The sequence below is a fragment of the Callorhinchus milii genome, unplaced genomic scaffold (assembly GCF_018977255.1).
Source record: "Callorhinchus milii isolate IMCB2004 unplaced genomic scaffold, IMCB_Cmil_1.0 Scaffold10, whole genome shotgun sequence".
Classification (NCBI taxonomy): Eukaryota; Metazoa; Chordata; class Chondrichthyes; order Chimaeriformes; family Callorhinchidae; genus Callorhinchus; species Callorhinchus milii.
In genome coordinates this window covers 432,411-454,401 of record NW_024704751.1, presented here as the reverse complement: position 1 = coordinate 454,401, position 21,991 = coordinate 432,411, and the positions used below count along the sequence as shown (strand labels likewise).

General features: G+C 44.3%; 1 protein-coding gene across 4 annotated transcripts in view; it reads left to right on the top strand.

Moving 5' to 3' along the window:
• tyw1 (tRNA-yW synthesizing protein 1 homolog (S. cerevisiae)) overlaps window positions 1-21,641 on the top strand; it is a 45,815-nt gene extending 24,174 nt beyond the window's left edge. For 2 of the 4 annotated variants that reach the window (XM_042338643.1, XM_042338642.1), the window contains exons 11-16: window positions 2,160-2,269; window positions 2,801-2,978; window positions 4,238-4,373; window positions 14,810-14,920; window positions 17,765-17,932; window positions 20,386-21,641. In XM_042338643.1, the coding sequence (XP_042194577.1) occupies window positions 2,160-2,269; window positions 2,801-2,978; window positions 4,238-4,373; window positions 14,810-14,920; window positions 17,765-17,932; window positions 20,386-20,604 (922 nt within the window). In that variant the 3' untranslated portion in view covers window positions 20,605-21,641. The remainder of the gene's footprint in view (window positions 1-2,159; window positions 2,270-2,800; window positions 2,979-4,237; window positions 4,374-14,809; window positions 14,921-17,764; window positions 17,933-20,385) is intronic. The other 2 variants (XR_006085325.1, XR_006085324.1) reach the window with 2 other exon arrangements.
• Window positions 21,642-21,991: the final 350 nt, after the last annotated feature.

The following is a 21,991-nucleotide window of genomic DNA, read 5'->3' as shown; positions in this document are numbered from 1 at the left end:
TACACTGTAAAGTGAATTGACTGTATATTTGTGGGCGAAACGCAGCAACTAGTTGTGCACAGCAGCATCCCACAAACAGTCGTGGATTGAAAATGACCAATTTTTTTTAGTTTGGTTAGAACACGTAGTTCTCCTAGGGTGTGGACTATAGCTTTTAATCCGTTCTTTGACAAACTCCACTGTTTGAATTTAAAAATGCTCGTTCGGAAACAACTATCCCTCAGTAATTAAGAAACTGAAGTCTAGAGTCTAATTCTGTTTGCACTGCCCGAATAATTTGTTTCTAAGCTTTTTAATATTAATATTAGTTTCTTATTTTAAATGGCTCTGTCTGGATAGTGCGAATGTGATTCAGAATGAGGATTTCTGCCCACGCTGGAGGTTTACAATGTGATGTGAAATCTTGAGGAGCAATTAGCAGTGAGTGAAAACAATGGTGGGGGGGGATTGCCTTCACATCATTAGTCACAGCCAGTGTTGGGCTTGTGTGAGAGGCACAGGAAACAAGCACCTATAAGGGAGCCTGGCCTGTACAAGACTTATCAATCTCCTACTGCACTTTAAAGTACTTTAACCTTAAAATTAGAGCTAGGCCATTTAGGAGTGAAATTGGGAGGCAATTTTTCATGCAAAGGCTAGTGGAAATCTGGAACTCTCTCCCGAAAGGGCTATGGATTATGGCTGGATCCATTCACATTTTCAACACTGAGGTGGGTTAGGTCTGAGTGTCAAGGGATATGGGGCAAGGGTGGGTAATTGGAGTTGAGGTACAAATCATCCATGATATAATAGAATGGCAGAATAGGCTTGAGGGGCTGAATGGCCTCCTCCTGTTTCTATGTTCCTATAACCTCCTAGTGCTCATTAATTGAGGAGACCTGGGGAACACACAAGTACATGCTCCCCCTGTGTGTGTGTGTGTGTGTGTGTGCACTGTCTCTCAGAGTACCCTGCCTGGCACCAATACAATAGAATGTGGGTCATCCTGTGTGAAAGGTGCTCTGGGTGTTGTGATGCTGTTGTTGTTTTGCCTGTGTAAGAAAGCTGGACAGTTCATTATGATGCTGTGCAACACTTGAGGTAGCAGATCAGTTTGGCAATGATACTCATTTTACTGTAGTAATTGTAAACCTTACCCGTGAACGCAAACCATGGGCTGCAAATACAGTGGGCAGAACACACCTGCTTCATGCAGTCAGGCTGTGCTGCACTAGGATTGTGCAATTGTGCACCCTTTGAAGGTATGATACACAATACCTAGTCTCTGTATCAAAGCAAACTCTACATCATACCCAGCCTCTGTGTATCACAACACTCTCTCTCTCTACATTAGCGCAATGGATTATAACTGGCATCTATGATGCTTCTTATAAAATATTAAGTGCACAAATCATCTCAGTCATGCAAAAATCTACGCTCCACATCACATCGAGAGACTTCATTGATATTCTAAGGTTATATTTCGCTTTTCTAATGTTTTTGTAAAAAATCTGGAGAATGCAGATGCCTCGATGTGGGTTAGGATCAAAATCCAATCTGAATTCATCTAAATGTCAAACGATTTGCAGCAGCTTTTTGTGGTCTCTTGTCTAAACGCAGTATCCACGAGTGACTCCGTGTTCTAAATTTATACCCCCCTTTGTGGGAATATGCAGAATTAACAGCCGGCCCTGTAGTAAAATGGTCTGAATTCAGAGAGAAACATCTGACTTTTCCCTGTATAAATGAATCTCTTTCCCTAGTGCCGTCAGCAGCAGCAGCTGTTGGTCTCACTGCTCCACTCCGCTCTGAGGGAGGTTTATTTGTGCCGAAAATCTGACACATCGGCCTCAGGTACTGTCATATCACCCACTGGAGAAAGTGTGTGTTACTGCAGATTCTGTCTGCTCTGTGCAAACTGTCACTGACCCATTGAGGGTGGGGGGCACTCCCCTGGTGAGGAGCAGACATGTAACTCACTGAGACTGATATAGAGAGAGGAGGCAAGGTATAGAGTACGTAACTCAGTTTGGTTTGGAGACTCTTAAGCATGGTGATGGCCTTATGTGTCAAACACCCGGCTGTTCAAACAAAATGTAAGTCACTGGGCTTATGGAGAGTGGAGGCGAGGTATAGAGAATATGTAACTCACTGACACTGTTGCTGTTTGTTTTGTGCAGACACCACACGAACCCTGTTGGAACAGAATGGAGGTGGAAGATGGATGAAGCTGAGCAAATCTTAAAGGAAGCCATTGAGAACCACCAGAACATGATCAAGCAGTTCAAAGGTGATGACACTGGGCCAGGCCAATCCGGGTCTGTCCCCACAGCCGTGGAGGTTAAGTGGTGTTTACAGTAACCACAAGACACTATAATAACTAATGATGTTGAGACTGGATCAAGGGAATCATTCAAAAGGCAACTGGATAAATGCCTGAGCAGTAAAATATATAAGCCTGTATCAAATGCAAGAATGATTAAGTTTGATGCTGGCCAATGTTTCAAAATGAACCTAATCTTATCTTTTTTTCCTTTATTTTCTCTCATGTCAGAGACCAAATTCTTGATCGGGCTGCTCGCTTGAACATGCTCTGGGGGTGGGATGTGTTTGTTTTTAAATGTGGTCACTCAATCCACGACTGCTTGTGAGATACTGCTGGGCTCAATTGGCTGCCGCGTTTCTCCCACAAAAACACACTCAATCCTCTTTACAGTATATCCTGTGAAGTGCTTTGAGACGTCTCAATGACATGATCAAGCTCTGTATCGAATGCAAGGATTATTATTTTTATTAATCTCCCCTTGCTGCTGTCCCTCAGGTGTACCAGGTGTGAAGGCTGAGCGCTTTGAGGAGGGACTGGCTGTGAAACACTGTGCCCTGTCCCTGGTGGGGGAGCCCATCATGTACCCACAGATCAACCACTTCCTCAAGCTGCTACACCAGCAGCGAATCTCCAGCTTCCTGGTGACAAATGCCCAGTTTCCAGAGGAGATCAGGTGAGGATGGACATCGGGCTCGAGAAATATGCAGCACAGGAGGAGAGACGCCAGTCTCTGTTCTGTTCCCCTCCTGCTCTTTCCCCTTTCCCTTCTGTGTGTTCCCTTTTCAAACATTTGTCTAATTCTCTTTAGAATTTTAAGTGCAGTAACGCACTATCCTGGTGATGGACACTCTAGAAATGTGAGGAGTTTTTTTTGTTGTTGTTGAATGGCGGAATGGCCTACTCCTGTTCCTATGTTCCTAGAAACCTATTATGGATTCTGTTTCCACCACTGGATTTGGTACAGAATCCTGCTGTCCTCTGTGTTTGTGGTGTTGCCAGCAGGCACCGAGTGGTGGAAATGGTTTCTCCGTCACATCAACAGTTTCTGGCTGAAGGAAGAATTTGCTTTTAATTATCGAGAATTCACACAAGGAAATCTGAGGGAACCGTTCTGATCTTGTGAAACAGGATCCAGTGAACAGGAAAAAAAAATCTTTCAGCACCAACATTTATTTACTCAACAGATGCTTTACTCAGTTAATGAAATCACTAAAATCTTCTTTAGCAAACGCACCCTTGTGGAAAGGAGAAAGGGTGTTCATTTACAGAGGCACAGATACAATATCGATCCCCATTTAAAAGCCATATCTGTGGCAATAGATAATAAGATATGGATTAAACAAAATCTCTTAGAGTTGCACTCGCTCCATGCCTTATCTAAGAGCTGCCTGGATATCGCTTCCTACCTTGCGTGTTTGACGTATCCACATGTTGTTGCTGGAGGTGTCTGACAGCACAGAGTTTTTGTTCAGCTAGTTATTGCAGTTCTGGCCTGGCTCCTCGGCAGGACTCCCAGGGGGTGGAACGGTCACTGGGATCAGGGATTCTTCCCACTCACGTCCCGTTAACTCTGCAGACCAAAGCTCTGGCGGGTAGGGAAGGGTTATTCAAGCTGGACAAGCAGTTTGTTATTCAGTGCTCTTAATGACAACCGTGCAGTGTTAGCTGGTTAGCTCCACACACACTCTGGGTGTGTCAGCCCATCGCCAATCTGTGCCTAATACTCACCAGGTTGGTCTCTCTAGGGAGAGAGTATACACTCCATTCCAGCCACGGGGACATTTCCACGAGCAGATGGTAGACGTATAAGGAACTGTTTCGGAGACTCTTAAGCCCGGGTTGCCAGACACCGGGCTGAGCAGAGTAGTAAAGGAAAGAGCTTGCTTGCCACCTGGAGTAGTTTGTTTACGTTTTCACATTCTTTCCGTCCAGAAACCTGGTACCGGTCACTCAGCTTTACGTCAGCGTGGATGCGAGTACTCAGGACAGCCTCAAGAAAATTGACCGCCCTCTGTTTAAGGATTTCTGGCCGAGATTCCTCGCGTGTCTCCAGGGCTTGGCAGACAAGGTACGTGTGGAGACCCCAGAGTGTGGGGGTGAGGGGGTGGAGGTGCTTTTGAGAGTGGTAATGTTACAACGTCAATCACTCTCAATGTGAAGAGTTCACTCCATTACTGGGTCATTGAGGTAATAAGTAAGGGATTCTTGTTGTTCGAATGATTACAATTTACACCAAAGGGAAGTTCAGGTTAACAATCCTCAGTGGTTCAAGGTCCATTGCCGTGGAGTTTACGAGGAGAACTGGAAGCTGTTGTAACTGGCGAGAAGCCCAGAGAGGAGAGACCAGTGTGAGAGAAGCCTGACAGCCGAGGGTTCATTTCCATTTCATTAATACCTTGTTTCTGATTAATGAATGCTTTGCTGTTGGCATCTCCCATTGCCCAGTGTTTACTGACCATCTATAAACTCACAGCTGACTCACAAGATGCCCAGATTACCTGACGTTCTTTACTGTGTAATCAATCGCCTAATGGCTCTTACCTCTGCACAGACACCACATGAGACGGCCAGAGCATCATTTACAGCTGGCGGGCCAGGTCCTGAGACAAAATCAGCAGAAGGCTTTCATTTGTCTCTGGAGAGTTAAGCAAATGGTTAAATGACAGATTCCCTTGTGATGCATTTAGTTGATCAAGACTATATGCTGATTGTGTGGCCATTTCATGTCCAGGCACAATGGGTCTCTCTCTCTCAGATGCATGGAGCAATCAGCCTGCTTTCCAGTAATTACTATCGAAACCTGACAGCTCAACAAGACAAATGGCTTCTGTTTCTCTAGCTGCCCTCATCATTAAGATATAAAGTTCTCCACCTCTTATTATCCCACTTTAATACAGTTCAGTGGCATGTCGATGAGTGACTGAGGTAGTATGGCCTTCATTCTTTGAACATATTTCATTATCCCCATCATTCACACACTCCCGATTACAGTATCCCCTTTTCTCCCTGACCTGGTAGCCTTGGCTCTGTGCCATGTCTCTGCCTTGCGGTTTCTGCTGTATTTTGGTTCCTATGAAAGAACAAAGGTTTAAATACGCATGAAAGCTTTGCGTACAGCATGGGCTGGGGGAATGCGAGACTTGGGTGCCTTGGAAGGATTTACAACAACTTGCATTTATACAGCGCCCCTCACGCAGGGTAGCGTCCCAGAGCGCTTATAATAATAATAATCCTTGCATTTGATACAGCGCTTTTCACATCTTCTAGACGTCTCAAAGCACTTCACAGAATATACTGTAAAGTGAATTGACTGTATATTTGTGGGCGAACGCGGCAGCCAATTGCGCACAGCAATGTCCCACAAACAGTGATGGAGCTCGGCGCAAGCCAGGGGGAGGTGTCAGTAGACCTGAAGATGAGGAGGGAGGGGGCAAGGCGTAGGGATAGAGGAAGAGAGTTCCAGAGTTTCAGGGTGTAGTGGCTGAAAGCGCAGCCACCAATGGTGGAAGGGAGGGCACCAGTGACACGCAGGAGGCTGGAGCCAGTCCGGTGGAGGCAACGGGTTGTGAGTTGGGGAGTAAGCAGGTCAGAGAGGTTGGGAGGTGTCAAATGCATGAAGGGATTACAGTGATTGGATGAAATTTTATACAAAAAATCTTTGCTCCACAATTCTTGCAATAATAATAATCCTTGCATTTGATATAGGATCTTATCACGTTGCCGAGATGTCTCAAAGCGCTTCACAGAAAGTAACGTGAATTGACTGTATATTTTGTGGGTGAAACAATTGTTTAATACAGAGGGTTTTTTGTATCAATGATCAATTCTTTTCAAGTCAATAACTTGGATACTTTTTTTNACTCCTTTTCTTTAAAAGTGGATTCTTTTATTATATGATTTTGGTATGGCCACGTGACTCGAGGTAACTCCCAGACCATGTGTTTATTTAATATTTATTAACATACATGACACACGCGATTTTATTTGAATCTAATCATCACCTCGATGCTGGTTGATTGAAATAAGATGATGTTTTGGATTCCTTTCTAGGACTTTATCACATTAGTACTTTATTCTACAGAGTGTTAAACTGCAGATTGATTTAAATGTCTTTGGAAAATCAATGAGAACATTATAGGTTTTATGTCTGACACCTGAAATCCATTCGTTCTTCTCTAATTGTATGGGTTTTGTCTCAGCGCTGTGCTAACCAGAGCAACTTTGTATATTTGCCTATATTTCACCCTTCACAGACTGACCGTTCATCTCTGGAATCCCTTATGCCTTTGCTTACGAAACGCAGTCACTACACTTTACAGTAAATTCTGTGAACTGCTTTAAGATGGCCTCCTGATAGCTGGCGAAAGGATCTGGGTCGAATGCATGGGATATATATTTGTGTTGCCTTTAGACAGAACCTCTCGAGTAAAGGGACACCTAAAAGTGTTCAGTGAATGCAATGGTGGTCAGCGAGCGAGGCAAAGGGAGTTTAACGTTGACGACAAAGGAATGGTCAAAGGGAGATTGTTTGAGCAGAGAGAGAGTGACCAGGCAAACCTGGTGTAGAAGTGAAGCCATCCCCATCACCAGTTTTTATGGCCACAGAGTGTATAACTATGTTACAGGCACTCCAGCCCGCTCTGGGCTTTCAGAAACTATTTGATCTTCTTAACAACTCACAGCAGAGTTACCGGCAGCGTCAGTAAGCTCCATTCAGTCCCCCTTCAGCTGCTGACTCAGTGAGCTGCCGAGTCCTCCCCTCCCCCACAGCCAGACACCATTCAATTTACTAGAATTACTTTTATTACTTTTTATTCCTTTTGTTTCTAAGCAATTTATTTGGGGTAAAAATCTCAAGTTCCCCCATGCTGTGGCGGACAGGGATTGATTAATTACTGAGCCCAGGGTCCAAGCACTCCACCCGCTCACCCCCCCCACCAGCCTTACCCGAGTCACACTCCCCCCCCCCCCACAACCCCCAGTCTTACCCCAGTCACACCCCAGTACCTACCTCTTCAACAGCACTGACGGTCACTGTGCCATTCTCCCTCCCTGGGGTCCAACGCCACCCCACTGCGGCGCTGGGTCAGCGCAAGTTATTGCCTGAGAAACTTGCATTTTAATTTTGCTGAAATGAATTTGGTTTTGCCTCCTCCCTCCCCCACTGCCCCCCCCACCCACTCACCCCCCCCACACCGCCAACCCCCACCCACTCACCCACCCCCACCCATCGTGAATACTTGCCATTGTATCTCACTCAATTCAAATAATTGTATCTTAACTAACTGTGACTCACAGGGAATAGGAGATTGCAGTGAATGCCCAAAGTGGATTGTGTGAGTTTTAAATGACTTATTTAATCATCCCTGCAGCCCATCTCATCTCCAGTCTCGGGTTTTAATTGTTACTGGGAGCTTTGATTGATTTTTTTTCACAAGTTGCTGTTTGGGAGGTGTGTTGGGGTCTGTGTGTCTGTCTGGTCTGTATATCCAGAGGTGTTAATCATAGCGTAGAGATATGATTGATCTCCAACTGTGCTTGCTGAGATTGAATGCAGTGCGTGTTTATGACAGTGATGGATTTTGTGCTGTTCTTTTGCCAGTATCGGTTTTGCTCTCAGTTGCAATGCGAAATGTTGCATAATGAATTGGAACGCACGTTGCTTTTGTGTTTTTATTGTGGCGAGCGAGGCGCTATTTACACTGAGTAAGGACTTTATTCTCGGGGCCCTTCAAGTCCTTAAATACAGGAACTTTTTGCAAGTGAATATTGAATGGCTTACCTGGTAAACAAGATTGGATTTCATTGATTTCTAGCATTTCTCTTGCAAAAACAAATTGTCTTTTGTCAAACAATTAAGCAAAGCAATATGTTGCAGAGGCTTACTCCGTCAGCAGATTCATAAACCTAATGTGGGCACATTAAAATGGAAAGCAATTTTTTCCTGAGATTCATTGTATTTATGTTTCGCTGCCAACATTTTCAAATGCGCATTTTTGTTACTAGTGGATGTGTTTAATCAATTTATGGCGCTGTGTGTTTTTAAAAATACACCTGCTAATGCAATTGCATTTGAGATTTAAATCAAGGAGTGAGATTATTATTTGACTTCGTTTTCTTCACCTGCCATTAGTTAGATTTCTTCAAAGATCTCAGCAGCGTGCAATTGTGACCTGTCAATTCCAATCCAATGGGGATCTCTCACTGAACTGGAAGCCCTTTAGCCCACGTCCATCTCCAGGGCTTTCTATACTGTATAATAATAATAATATTGTAAGGATTATTATTTCTGTGTTGATTAAAGTGTTTTATAGTAGACGTTTTTAAGTTCTGGAAAGGTGGGACATGAGTGTTTTCATGTTGATCTAACTCGTGTGTGTGTCGGTGTGTGTGTAAGATCAGTTTAATCGCCCACAAAAATACAGTTAATTCACTTTACAGTATATCCTGTGAAGCGCTTTGAGTTGTCTCGAAGATGTAATAAGTCGCTGTATCAAATGCAAGGATTATTTTTATTAATCAACAGAATCCATTCATAGCTGTTCCCATATAGCATCTGATAAACTTTGCGGAAGGACTCAGACTTGTCAGTGCTGGGTTCTCCAGGTATTTTGGTTGCTGTAATTATTTAGTTTAATAGCCGGAGGGTGTTGAGCGTCCTCAAACCTGTCTCAGTCTCAGCTTTCCCACCTTGTCCCCCCACAGTCCCGAGAGATTAACATCTCAATGGAAATGGAGTGCTTCAGAGATGCTAACCACACAACACTGTCTGTCCCAAAGGATTAACGTTTGCTGATCAGATACTTCACTTGTCTTCTGATGCACATCTTTCTCCCAGCTTCTCCTGAGAAAGTAAATTTCGTTCTTGAGAATAATGAAACTTGATTAAGTGAGTGTATTATTGCCTGCTGAGGGGGTGGGGGAGGAGCTTCACTGTGAATCTGCACAATGATGGCCGTTCTCTTGGAGGTTTCACCCAGTAATAGACTGTCATTGCTGTAGAATATTAGAGACTTGACACTGGGGTTAAGGAGAGATGAGAAATCATCCATTCGTCCCCCAGCGAGTGTGTAAGGTATTTTCTGTAAAATGACTTGTGGATCTATTAACCTGCAATGGGCTGCGGTACAGTAGCTGCATGGAGCGGGCAGCTCTGATTTATAACCTGGCCCGGCGAGGCCGTTTAGTCACAGAATGAGGAACCAGGTGATCATTTGTTTTGTTTGTGCGTGTTTGACAGGATCAGAGCCATTAGGAATGGTTAAAATGATCGGCTGCGTGTCATCTCCCTTTCACCAGCACCAATTGGTCACCTTATCGCCTCTTTGAGCGTATCAGTTCCTCACTCTGATGGCAGTACGGTGGAGCTGCTGGGCTTGTGTGCAGAGCGAGGGGTGCAGAACGCTCCAGTATGGTCCCCATTATTTGGGATTGTGGCTATGACCAGGACCGCCTTCTCCAGCTTTGCCACGTTGCCTGCCTCCGACCGTACCTTACCCTAGACGCAGCCAAAACACTCCTCCTTATGTTTATCACCTCCCACCTTGATTATTCAAATGCCCTCTTTGCCGGTCTCCCCAGCTTCACCATGCACAGGATCCAAAACTCCGCCGCCCGCATACTCACCTGTACTAAACTCCATACCCCCATCCCACTAGTTCTAGCCAAGCTCCACTGGCTCCCCATCACTGAACGGATCGATCTCAAGATCCTCACTTGTTTTCAAAGCCCTTCATGCCCAGGCACCTCCCTCTCCGACCTGCTTACCCCCCAACCCACTACCTACTCCCTCTGCTCGACTGGCTCCGGACTTCTGCATGTCCCTTGTGCCCTCCATTCCACCATTGGTGGCCGCACTTTCAGCCACTACACCCCGAAACTCTGGAACACTCTTCCTCTGTCTCTTCGCTTTGCCCCTTTCTTTCCCATCTTCAGGTTGTGCCTGAAGACCTTCCTCTTAGACCGTGCTTACGGTCACCTCTGCAAGTTGTTGTTGTGTTCCAGGCAACGGGGGGGGGGGGGTGGGGGGGATGGGATTAAACCAATAGAGAACTGTGGGCATCACTTGTGAATTTGTGACAGAATTTGTCTTCAATGTATGAATGGAGATACGGTTTGGATAAGGACATTTCCTGGGTACCATCTCCCGGTACTGAGTTTGTCTTGCTATTTGTGGAGTCCTTTATCTCAGTGATTAGAGTACTCGCCTTGCAAACAAGAGGACCTGAGTTCAGTTCCTGGCCAGGGCAAAACGTTGGGCAAATTTTCTTACTCCACTGCATCTGTTTACCAGCAGTAAATAGGAACCGGTTGTTAGTCGATTGGCAGATCGCTTTTCCGGGGGTTAATAATCCCTTCCAAAAAAATAATAATAATAATGTGGTCACTCAATCCCCGACTGTTTGTGGGGACGCTGCTGTGTGCAATTGGCTGCCGCGTTTCACCCACAAAATATACAGTCAATTCACTTTATTGTATATTCTGTGAAGTGCTTTAGACGTCTCGAATACGTGATAAGGCACTATATCAAATGCAAGGATTATTATTATTATCTGTCTGTCGGCTGATCAGCTTTGACAGCAACTCTGCTTGTTACATTTCACACTTCTGCAGGTGAACGAGCCTGCAGGGGAGGAATACAGCACAGACGGCACAAGGTGAATTACAGATGTGTTTGGCATCCTGCGTTGATGTGTGCTCGTGGCTCCAAACCAGCTCCAGTCTCTGTACACATCTGTAATTTGCCCCTGACCAGATGTGCTGCACAAGAAACAAGGGGCTCATAACTGCTGGGGCTCCTTAACTGACCCCCTACTTGCCAGCTGGAGCTGTCCAAGGAAATCACACACTCGGAAGCTTCTCCTCTGATATTGCTTTGAAACATATACTGTTTCGTAGCGACATCAAAGCTCTTGATAAAACATGACCTCTGAGGGAGGCATTTAATAGTCAAGTTGAAATCATTTGCAAGCAAGTTAGATACTGTCATACTAAATAAATTGTAGATTCATTGGTTTAATTGGTTTAACTTCCCGCTAACCGTGTAGGGTGAGGAATATTAATCCTGGTCTGTGCTGGAGTATGTTATTTATTACCTTTAATATGTTTTCACATCGGCGTGGAGCAGTGGCAAATGTTTATTACTGGGCTGGCGTTGGTCATATTGTGGCGAACACAAAATTAAATGCAATTTGATGTGAACGAGTGGATCATGGATAGGGTTGAAGCAATGAACTGATTTCGGGAGATTCTATTGCGTATGATTTGTAAACTGGACTGATGATGGGAATGAAGGCATGGTCAAAGAGAAAGGTCTTGAGGTGGGCCTTTCAAGAGGCAAGGAAGGGGGCGAGGCAGAGGGGCTCTGGGATAGAGTTCCAGAGAGTGGCAGGGTGGGGGACATAGAGGAAACCCATGGAACTGGCTGCTGCATTTCACCCACAAAATACAGTCACTTCACTTTATAGTATATCCTGTGAAACGTTTTGAGACGTCACAACAACGTGATAAGGCTTTTATCAAATGCAAGGATTATTATTATTTTAAAAAGCCTTTGTTAATGTAGTGAACATTAAAATGATAAACATTAGGGATTCTGTGCCAGTATTTAATAGGATAAATAGTTCAACAGTATTGTGTGTGTGTGTATAATTATACATTATTTACAATTAGGCCGTTTACAGAACAGAAATTAGCATTTTTAATGTGTGTTTCTAATGTTGGTGGAGAAGGTGATGGCATGTCTCTGCTTGACTAGTTTTGTACTTGCTCAGGGAAATGTAATGTGTTTTTAATGCAAAAGCAAACCATCAATTGGAGTGCTCCCTGGGGAAACTGGGCTAGTTTTCAGCTGCCATTAAGTGATTTCTGGAGTGACCTGTTGAACTGCATTGTATAGAGCAACCAGCAATACATCCATAGCTGCGTCTGTCGCAAGCTGAGCATTAACGCGCTCTCACAGTGAAACACATGACACACGGCTTGCTGGTGAGACCTGGGTTGTGAGCACAAAGGGAATTGTAGGTGATAAATATGTAATTAACCAACAACGAGTTTTCACAACTGGCTTAATAGACTCACTGTTTACACATGGTTTGCACAACTCCTATAATAGGTAAAAATACAGAGAATTACATAGAATCTACAACACTGGAAACAGGTCATTTGACCCAACTAATCCATACCCCAGCCTCTACCCCTCTTTTCCTCTCCCTCTGTGTCAGGTGAATGGCCAAATGTGTATTTGCCTTTAGTTGTAATGTCAGCACTGTAGAGATTTTATTTGTGAATCTTCATTGAAACCCTGTGTTGGAGTACTATATTTGACCCGGCACTTGGCTGTAGGAATGCAGGAAGCAATGTTTAGCATGTTTGACAGGGTGGCCACAGGCTTGCTGTTATCTGGAGACAGACTGGCAAAGCTGCTCAGACCCAGGGTTAGGAAACTGAGGAGAAAGAAACAAACAAACGGAAACTGGAGTGGGCAGCTCACTGTTCATCAATTGAATTTTCTTCAGTCCTTGCTTGATACCACAGGAGTTTATTACATATTCACCAGCTCACCCAGTGAAACTGCAAGTCTCCCTCTCTGGCTCTGGCCAGGGATGTTGACTGGAGTGAGGGGAGGGCAGCTGAGAGCTCCTGTCCTGTGTAACTGGAGCTGAGCCACTCCACACTTCAGCACTTGTCTCGCTACATCTACATCGCTGACGTTGCTGGCTAATGCAGTGCATTAGAGCGGCACATTAGACTTGCAGTTTCACCGGGTGAGTTGGTGAATATGCAATAAACTCTCCTGTGGTATAGCGAGCAAGGACTGGCTAGATTGAGTGCTGTGTTACAGGGGGTGGGGGCACGATGGCGTGACACACTCTGTGCTGTGAGATGTTCTGATGTCCCAATGACTGAGCTGGGAATGTTGGGAATTGATTCTCAGATGATTATTAAATGGAAAGTGCAATCATACACACCAGATGTAAACAATGGCAGCTTTCTTTCCAGTTGTGTAAACCATGTGTAAGAGTGTGGTTTATTCTGCCAGTTGTGTCAACTTCTCAGTGGTTAATCACTAGTCATTGACTTATGTGAGTGGCTTCATCTGTACCAAAGGCTGATGTGTGATGGTGAGGGAGCAGTGAGTGGGCCCAGTGTAAGCACATGCTCTATGTGCTCCGACTCGGGGAACAGCTGATTAATGCGGTTTTCAGTAAAATTAATCAAATTATTCCCTCTCCCCCACGCTCTCCCCATAGCAAATTTATCCTCCCCAAATATCTATCCACTTCTCTCTTGAAAGTTGTTATTGAATCTACTTCCACCACTCTTTCAGGCAATGCATTCCAGAGCCGAACAACAAATTTAATTTGTAGTTGCTGCTTGTTGCTTGCATTTTAATGCATCTGCATGTTAAGGACCCCAAGATCAGCGTAGTCACATGCAGGAGTCTGCTCTGGTTCGGGGACAGTTGATTAATGTGGTGTTCAGTGAAATGCAGTGGGACTCTGGGTAGCCAATATTGATTGAGGTGGACGGCTGTGTTAAAGGAGAGAGTGTGTGTGTTTGTGAGAGGTACAGCGTGTCTGACGGTGATTGAAAGGTATTGTTGCATCGGGAAGTCACTGGGCTGAGGGGTGGTGGCACATTGTATGCAGATGGAGAGGACTGGTGAGTGAGTTGGTGAGTTTCTGCATTCAAGAACAAGGGAGCTCTGAGCTACTGGAGTTCCATTAAACCAATCACGTTAGCCAATATAGATGAAGATGGTACGTTAAGTTACACTGGGAAAGGGGTTAAACAACCGTATCTTCATTTTACATTGGCTGCCATTAGTGATTTAATGGAATGCCTGCCTGTTCAGCAATTTATGACCTTAATACATAACCTCTGTAATACAGCCTGTAACATATGGGTTCACTTTACACTAGTAGTAGCCAACCTTTACAAAATAAATTTTCTTCATCCAATATTTCAGGATTTATGCCATATTTATGCCATAAATCAAGAAATGTTCAATCAAGAAAAAACTGAAAACACAAGACCATTGAACACAGACTTACCTCAACAATTGCGAATGTTCGGGGGAAGGCACTTCTAAAGACAGGTTGGCCACCACTGCTTTACAGCCTGTCCACAACGATGCTTATTTTTAACTAATTAAGTTGATGAATTGAACTGCTAATAATCGGCAGTTATGTGTGTGAGGCCAGTGTTGTGTATTGTTGGCTGCCAGGGGTCAACTGATCGCTTATAAACAGCTGACATTGGGGCAGGAGCTCAAGCAGCTCATGACTTACTCTGAACCTACACACAGTGATAACACAGTGAGCAGTTAGCTCCTGAGTGCAGCTGAGTTCTGCACATGGGCTGGTGGGGCTCCGGGACAGTACTTTGTGTGAAGGACGCTATACAAATGCAAGTTGTTGTTGTTGGGAAATGCAATGCGCAACAGGAGGGAGAGCAGCAGTGATTGCCTTGTGTTATAATCCGGTTTCCCTTCTCCTGCAGAAGCAGCGCACGGTGTACAGGCTGACGCTGGTCAAGGCTTGGAACGTGGATGAGCTGAAAGCTTACTCTGATTTGATTGATGTCGGAAAGCCAGACTTTATTGAAGTTAAGGTGAGCATCGCGTTGTATTCCAATCAGGAAATCTCACTGTATGCCGTGTACAGAAGGGAACGATGACCAAAAGCGCAGACAGAATGGTCAGTAATGGTGACATCTGAGCAGCATGTCCACCAAACTGCCAGTTACACAGAAGCTGCCTCATGAGGGAGATCTCAAAGCACTTCACAACGTGAGAAAAGTCAGGAATGAAGGGAATGTGAGCATGGACGCCATTCACCGCCGGACTCTGGGTCCTGAAGCGCCTTGGGACGTCCTCCTGACGTGAAAGGCGCTTTATAAATGGAATCTTGTTGTTGTTGTTGTTGTTGAAGCTTGGGCAGTGCTGTGGCTGGTGAGGGAGCTGAGAGGAAGCCTGCTCTGGTGGCTGTAATGAAGAGTCCTGCAGTCACTCGCTTGCTGCTTCGTGCAAATGAGCGTTCTGTTCTGAGCTCCCGTCAAACGTCCGGCCAGAGGTTGCTCAGTCACCCGGCAGCTAGTGAATAGGTTTCATTATAACGAGTAACAGAAGGCAAAATACTGGAAATCTGAACTAAAAACAAGTCGCTGGCGAAAGGCCATCAACCTGAACCGTTCACTCACTTTCCTCCATAGATGCAGCCTGACCTGCTGAGTGTTTCCAGCCACTTCTGTTTTTATTTCATTATAATGATCTCTGTTGTAAGAGGAAAGTTCCTCTCCTCCAGCGCAGGTCTTGACTTCCTTTGCGTCAGCCCTGGCTCTGGTATAAACCTGAATCTTTTCCCTCTGCCGGTTTCTGAGGGCTGTGTGCGTCAGCATTCAGGTTTATCTTGAGGTACTTTGAAGCCTGAGCCCAGTTTGAGGTAACATGGGGAGGGAATCATTTAAAAATCCCCTTTATGCTGCATAATCAAAAATCTCCTGCGTAAAATATCATTTGTGACCATGATTACAAAAAGCATTGAAATAACACGGTTCGGAAACCTGTCATTTTTCACTGTCAGGCTAATGCTCTCATTAATTCCAGTGGATAAAACAGCAGGTAAACTTCAACATTCAAAGCACCTCAGCAGAAACTAATTTAAAAATAAAAATTGGGTATCAAGATTGTTTTAAGTGGTGCTTTTTTGTTTTTTACTCTGTGTTCACAAAAATAAACTCTGTAATGTTCATGTGGTTTCACTTATTTAAAATGTGGTTTTAAACAAATCCGCCTCTTTATACTCTTTTGAATTTATGGGTTATTTCTTCATTTCCTGAGAAACTTCATACTTTCTGAGGTGGGAAGGAATTAATTGGGGAACTGTACAATCTGAACCCATTATTATACCTGCATTTTTTTTATTGGAACTAAGCAGGTTAATGACAGACATGATAGAATTTGTTAAGACTGAGATGATATAACAGGGTGATTGATTATTTCCACGGGTCACGAGTCAGCAGCTGGAGGCACATATTACAGATAATCACAGAATAAAGGAACAAAGGGCAGGTAGGAAAGAATGGCTTCCCACCAAGAGCAGCTGGGATGTGCAATTCTCTGTCACAAATCCGCAAGTGTATGAAGTCTTTGACGATTGAATTCAGTCTGTGCTCAAAGAGGTGAGTGGGCAGCGGATTCGGTGGATGACGATGAGCAGACACGGACCGGAGAGTCAGTGAGGGAGATTTATTGGCACCCTGTAATGTAGGCATATTCATGTGATTTTTGCATGGTTCACAGCAAGATTGTTCATAATGAGGATCAGGGTCCTTCACAATGGCAGCTCAGGGCTGGGGTCCTTTTGCCATGAATTGAAGAGAAGAGCTGTGAGTGCAAGGGTGCAGCTCAGGAATGTGGTTTTACTGACGCACTCCAGTGAGCAATGACCACTGTTGAGGGTTATGGCTGTTCAGTGCAGTGTTTTCTGTGATTACTTGCCTACCACCACCATCTGGGATTTATGTGGTCTTTAACATTCTCACTCTTTGTTAAACAGTGTTGGAGTTGTGCTTTACTGGTGACTTGATGTTTGTGTAAATCTATTGTGGGATTTACTGCCACAGGATTTTCACCTAATTTTATTCTCATTGATTTTTAAACACAGGTGTTTAATTGTCTCTGCTTTGAAACTAAAGCGATGAGATTTGTGGTAATTCATTTAGATGTTACCAGCTCTACCAGCACCTGAGAACAGAGTGCTCGTGGAATGACTGGCTACGAGGAAGTAGTTTTAATCTGTGTTCTATTGATCAAGTTAATCTGCATGTCCCTGATCCTGGAGAATTGCTTTTTTCTCAGCCCTGAATTTGCTGTGTCTCTGAAGATCATTTTAAATGTTTTCTTTCTGTACAGGGTAATTTACAGGCTCATCACCACCAATCACCCAGCATAAATAAAGTCAATGTTAAAGTTTCATTGATCTCTTGGCTGGAAGATTGTGTGTTCAAGAACCACTTTGGGACTTGAGCTCACAGACTAGGCTGGCATTCCAGTGCAGTGTGGGGGGTGGGGGGGGGTTTGTGTTGTGAGTTTTAGATGGGTTCAATTCCCGGCAGGGCGAAATGTTTGCCAAGTTTCCTTACTCTGCACCTAGCAGTAAGTAGGAACCCAGTTGTTAGACGATTGGCGGATCGCTTTTCCAGGTGTAATAATTCCTTTAAAAAAAATAATAAATTTGGTCACTTCAATCTACGATTGTTTGTGGGACGCTGCTGTGTGCAATTGACTGCCGCGTTTCATCCACAAAATATACAGTCAATTCACTTTATGGAATACTTTGTGAAGTGCTTTGAGACGTCTCGAAGACCGTGATAAGGCGCTGTATTAAAAGCAAGGATTATTATTATAAGTTGCTGGGTCATTGTGTGTTACTAACGGAATCTGTTACTCTCCAGGGGGTGACATACTGTGGAGACAGCTCAGCGAGCAGCCTGACCATGGCTAATGTTCCCTGGCACCAGGAGGTGGTACACTTTGTCCAGCAACTGGCTGACCTCCTGACTGACTATGAAATTGCCTGTGAACACGAGCACTCAAACTGCCTCCTCATTGCACACAGAAAGGTGAGCCTACAAAATACACAGTCACTACGCTTCACAGTAAATCCTGTGAAGCCTTTGAGATGTCCTCCCGATCTGCAAGGTTCTGTATCAAGTGCAAGGATTGTTGTTAATGTTTATGGAGTCACGGCTGCTCATGGCTTAAGGTTTGATGGACTGAGTTGCTAAAGTGTTTCCTGACGTTTAACCATCACCATCACTTGAGCCTGAGAGACATTATCGAATGCTCTCGGACATAATGAAATATCTACTCCCTCGATCTCCATTCAGTAACTCTTTAATAACAATAGTAACTCTCTCAAACAATAGCTGTCATTTATTCAGCACTATCTGCCTTTCACCAGATGTTTAGATTTATTGCCCTCACTCGATATCCTATAGTCTGCAGGTTTCTGTCCCTGTCCCTGCCACCCCCCCGCATCATTCTATAATTTCACTGCTCACGTTCCAGACAGATGATAATTAACTGAACCCCAGTCAGCTTTGCAGACGTCTTCACTATTTAGGGTGTTTTTTTTAACCTTAATGATTCTTATCAATTAGAACATTGTTTCCCACAGTTTGTTGTTGATTTCTTTGAAAAAAATGTGGTTGTGCAGTAATTTGAGACACCGTGATTTCCTATATTCTGCTTTAGACTTTGACGATTCATCAATTGATGTGTATCTAAGGCTATTACACCCAGTCTACAGAAATCAAGTCTCCCAACATTTTCCCATTGTGTCATAACACACGCTCACTAATCAGGTTTAGTGTTGTATTTCATAATGTGCATAAATTATTATATTTATTAGGACAGCTTTCAGTGCTGTGTAAGATTTGTGGTCTATTATAAGAGTGGGCTGCAATGTAGGGAATCAATCTTGGGTTCCACCTGACAACACTATTGCAATGAAATATGATGAGAATGAATTGGAAATTTATTAAGGAATTGGGAGTGCTTTCTCAGGGTGAAGTGGTGCCCTGTGAGTCAGGGTAATTGGATTGCAGACTCCATAGTTGTAGAGAACATTATTGACAGTGTGACTAGAGAGTGGACAATCCCTACAAATCACATCAATGATCTCCTGACAGAAATATCCCACTTCACAGACCATCGCTGATCCTCAGGTTGAGGTGTGAGTGAACTTCAGATATAATTGCAGATTCTTCACTGTTAGGGTCGTTTTATATACCTTAATGATTCTTACCAATTAGAACATTGTTTCCAACAGTTGTCATTGATTTCTTTGAAAAAATGTAGATGTGCAGTAATTCGAAACACATTCCGTGTCTTGACTGTGACAGAGATGAGACTTTGCTGTGGAATTTAGCAATAAAACAACAGACTGGAGCAGGAAGCTGTACGAGCAAGAAGCTTGTAGATTATCATCACTCAGTCACTTAGTCTAATTTGGGGCTACTAATGGCCTCAGGGTTAGGGAGGTGAGAGTCAGCCAGGCTTCCTGCACACCATCACTGGGAGAGGTTACGGTTTGTTGGGATGGCTTCAATTAGGAAAAGAGCAAAACTGCAAATTTTAAAATTAATAAGACAAAAGTAGGGAAAAGACAGCGGCTATGAATAATCTTTCATTTTTCTATACATTAACGTTCTATTTATTGTAGTGAGTTGGGACTGTGGCTTTATACCGTATATTGGTGTCTCTGACATGTATATCAGTTGAGATGCACTGAGTCTCTTGGCTGATTAAGACAGGACTCTTTCCAGAACCTTTGGTAGCCGAGGGGTTAATGGATGGCCATCTGAGCCGCTGCTTACAGCAGCCTCCTGACTGGGCAACTAGAGCCCACCCCCCGCCAGTCACCGAGGCCGTCACTCGTACATTAAAATAATAAAAGAATACAATCTAATGGATGTGTTTAACAGGCACGAGCAGGTCACTAAACCGCTTCACTCATCGGAACTTTTCATTAAGGACTATAAAACTTCCCCAATTATAATAATCCTTTCATTTGATAAAGCGACTATCACGTCATCGAGGAGTTGGATCAATAAATGATGACAAGAGTGTCTTATCTGATTTATGTTATGGATAATCAGATTTGGCGGGGGTGGGGGGTGCTGGGAGTTTCTTGCAAATGCTTCTCATCATGAGTGAAAGCAGATAACGAGCTGATACATACCCTGCCAGTACACCACCCACAGAACCCATTCTTACCCAGGGATTGTTGGCAGAACAATTTGGTGGGAGGCAGGAGGCAGGGATAGAAGGATTTTTTTCATTCAGAGTGTTATTATCATAGATACTTGGGAAGTGATTGGGCAGATGGGGCAGGGGTTGGCTGGGGGATGGGGGAAAGCACATGGGAGTAAAAGATCTGCTGTGAACGGCTGCTGAATTCCATGGGCTTCCTAATTCTGTTGAGCTGTCCCTATGAGGATTCTGGCTAGCGGGATGTTCTTGCTGTGATCTGAATCACTGATCGCCTGGTTCTCTCTTGTCTTTTTTCCAGTTCAAAGTGAATGGAGAATGGTGGACGTGGATAGACTACGAGCGATTTCAGGATTTAATCGCGGGTTACGAGGAGAGCGCAGGTGCCAGGACCTTCTCGTCAGAGGATTACATGGCGAAGACCCCGCTCTGGGCTCTGTTTGGGGCCAAGGAGAGGGGCTTCGACCCCACTGATGTGCGTTTCTTACGGAGGAAACAGAAGGACATCTCCGGGTGCTGATGGACCTACGCGTGGAGCGGGGTTGGCTTTCACCACAGATCATACGTCAGCTCTCACTCCCATCTTTATCTGTGAAGTGTTGGGGAGCAGATGCGGAGATCTCTGGAGTATTGGGAGACCATGAGCTGCCATTGGTTTCAGCTCAAGTGAAAGTTAACTAGTGACTAGTGAAAGTTAGGCTATCCATGGGCAGGATGTACTGCACCCCACAGCGAGCCACATCCCGTCACATGATTATTCAGGGATGAAGATAAATGGCAATGTAAATCCAAGATCTCAACGTCTCACAGGTTTAACTTCTCTTCGGGTTTGTCTCACTTTTTCCCTGTTTGTTGTTCGATCTCTCCCTGACTCAACAGGTTCAGCCCTCACCACCTCCACCCTGTCACCTGTTCGAGCCTTGTCAGATCAGTGTGTCTGTCTGTGAGTGAGTGTGTGTTTCAGTGTCTGTCTGTGTGTCTGTGAGTGTGTTGTGTCTGTCTGTCAGTGTGTGTGTCTGTCTCTGAGTGTGTTTATGTCTGTCTGCATCTGTCTGTCTGTGTGTGTGTATGTGTCTTTGTGTGTGTCTGTATGTATGTGTCTGTCTGTGTGTGTGTGTGTGTTTGTATGTATGGCCCCCTGAATTTAGTCAATGACACGTGGGTGATGCTTCTCATCATTGACGCAAGACATATCCGAGTCTGACTGTTCCTGGGACTGTCTGTACGATAGTCAATCTCTTCATTTCTTCCCGTTCATGTGATTTTTTTTTTCTCTCTCCTCTTCCAGCTGTGCACAGTTCAGTGGGAGCCACAGAGCCAAGATGAGATTGAATCCCAATCCCGCTCTGATTCCAATGGAAATCTCAGGCTCTTCCCCGCAAGCAGGTGTCTCCTTCACACCTGAAGTTGCCATGAGGCAGCGACAGTAAATAATGTTTTTATTTTCTGGTTCGTCTTCACTCAACCGTTTTTATAAACGAGGTTAACTTTTAAACGTGTGCTCAGCATTCTGACTGTAATACCGTGTGTCCAGAATAAATATAGTCTGTGACTCTCTGTACTTCTCACACTGCCCTTGATGGGAATTGCCTGCTCGCCTGTGTCACATCTCTGGCCTTTGGGAGAAACCAGAGCGGAAGTGAAGACATTTCAAATTCACAAACCGAACAATTTACAGTTACCAAACTTACTTCCAAAGTGATTACAGCCTGTCTATCATGTTTAATCATTGTGAGTATAATTACTCTTGATATAGGAATACATTTCAGATCCCCACTTACTGGTAATTATAGAGCTGTACGTGAAATGAGGATGCCAAGCATCAGGGCTTCCAATGAGCAGCTTAATGTGCTTCATTTAGAATTTCTCACTGATCGTTTTATTACCATCAAAACCCCCGGCAGCTG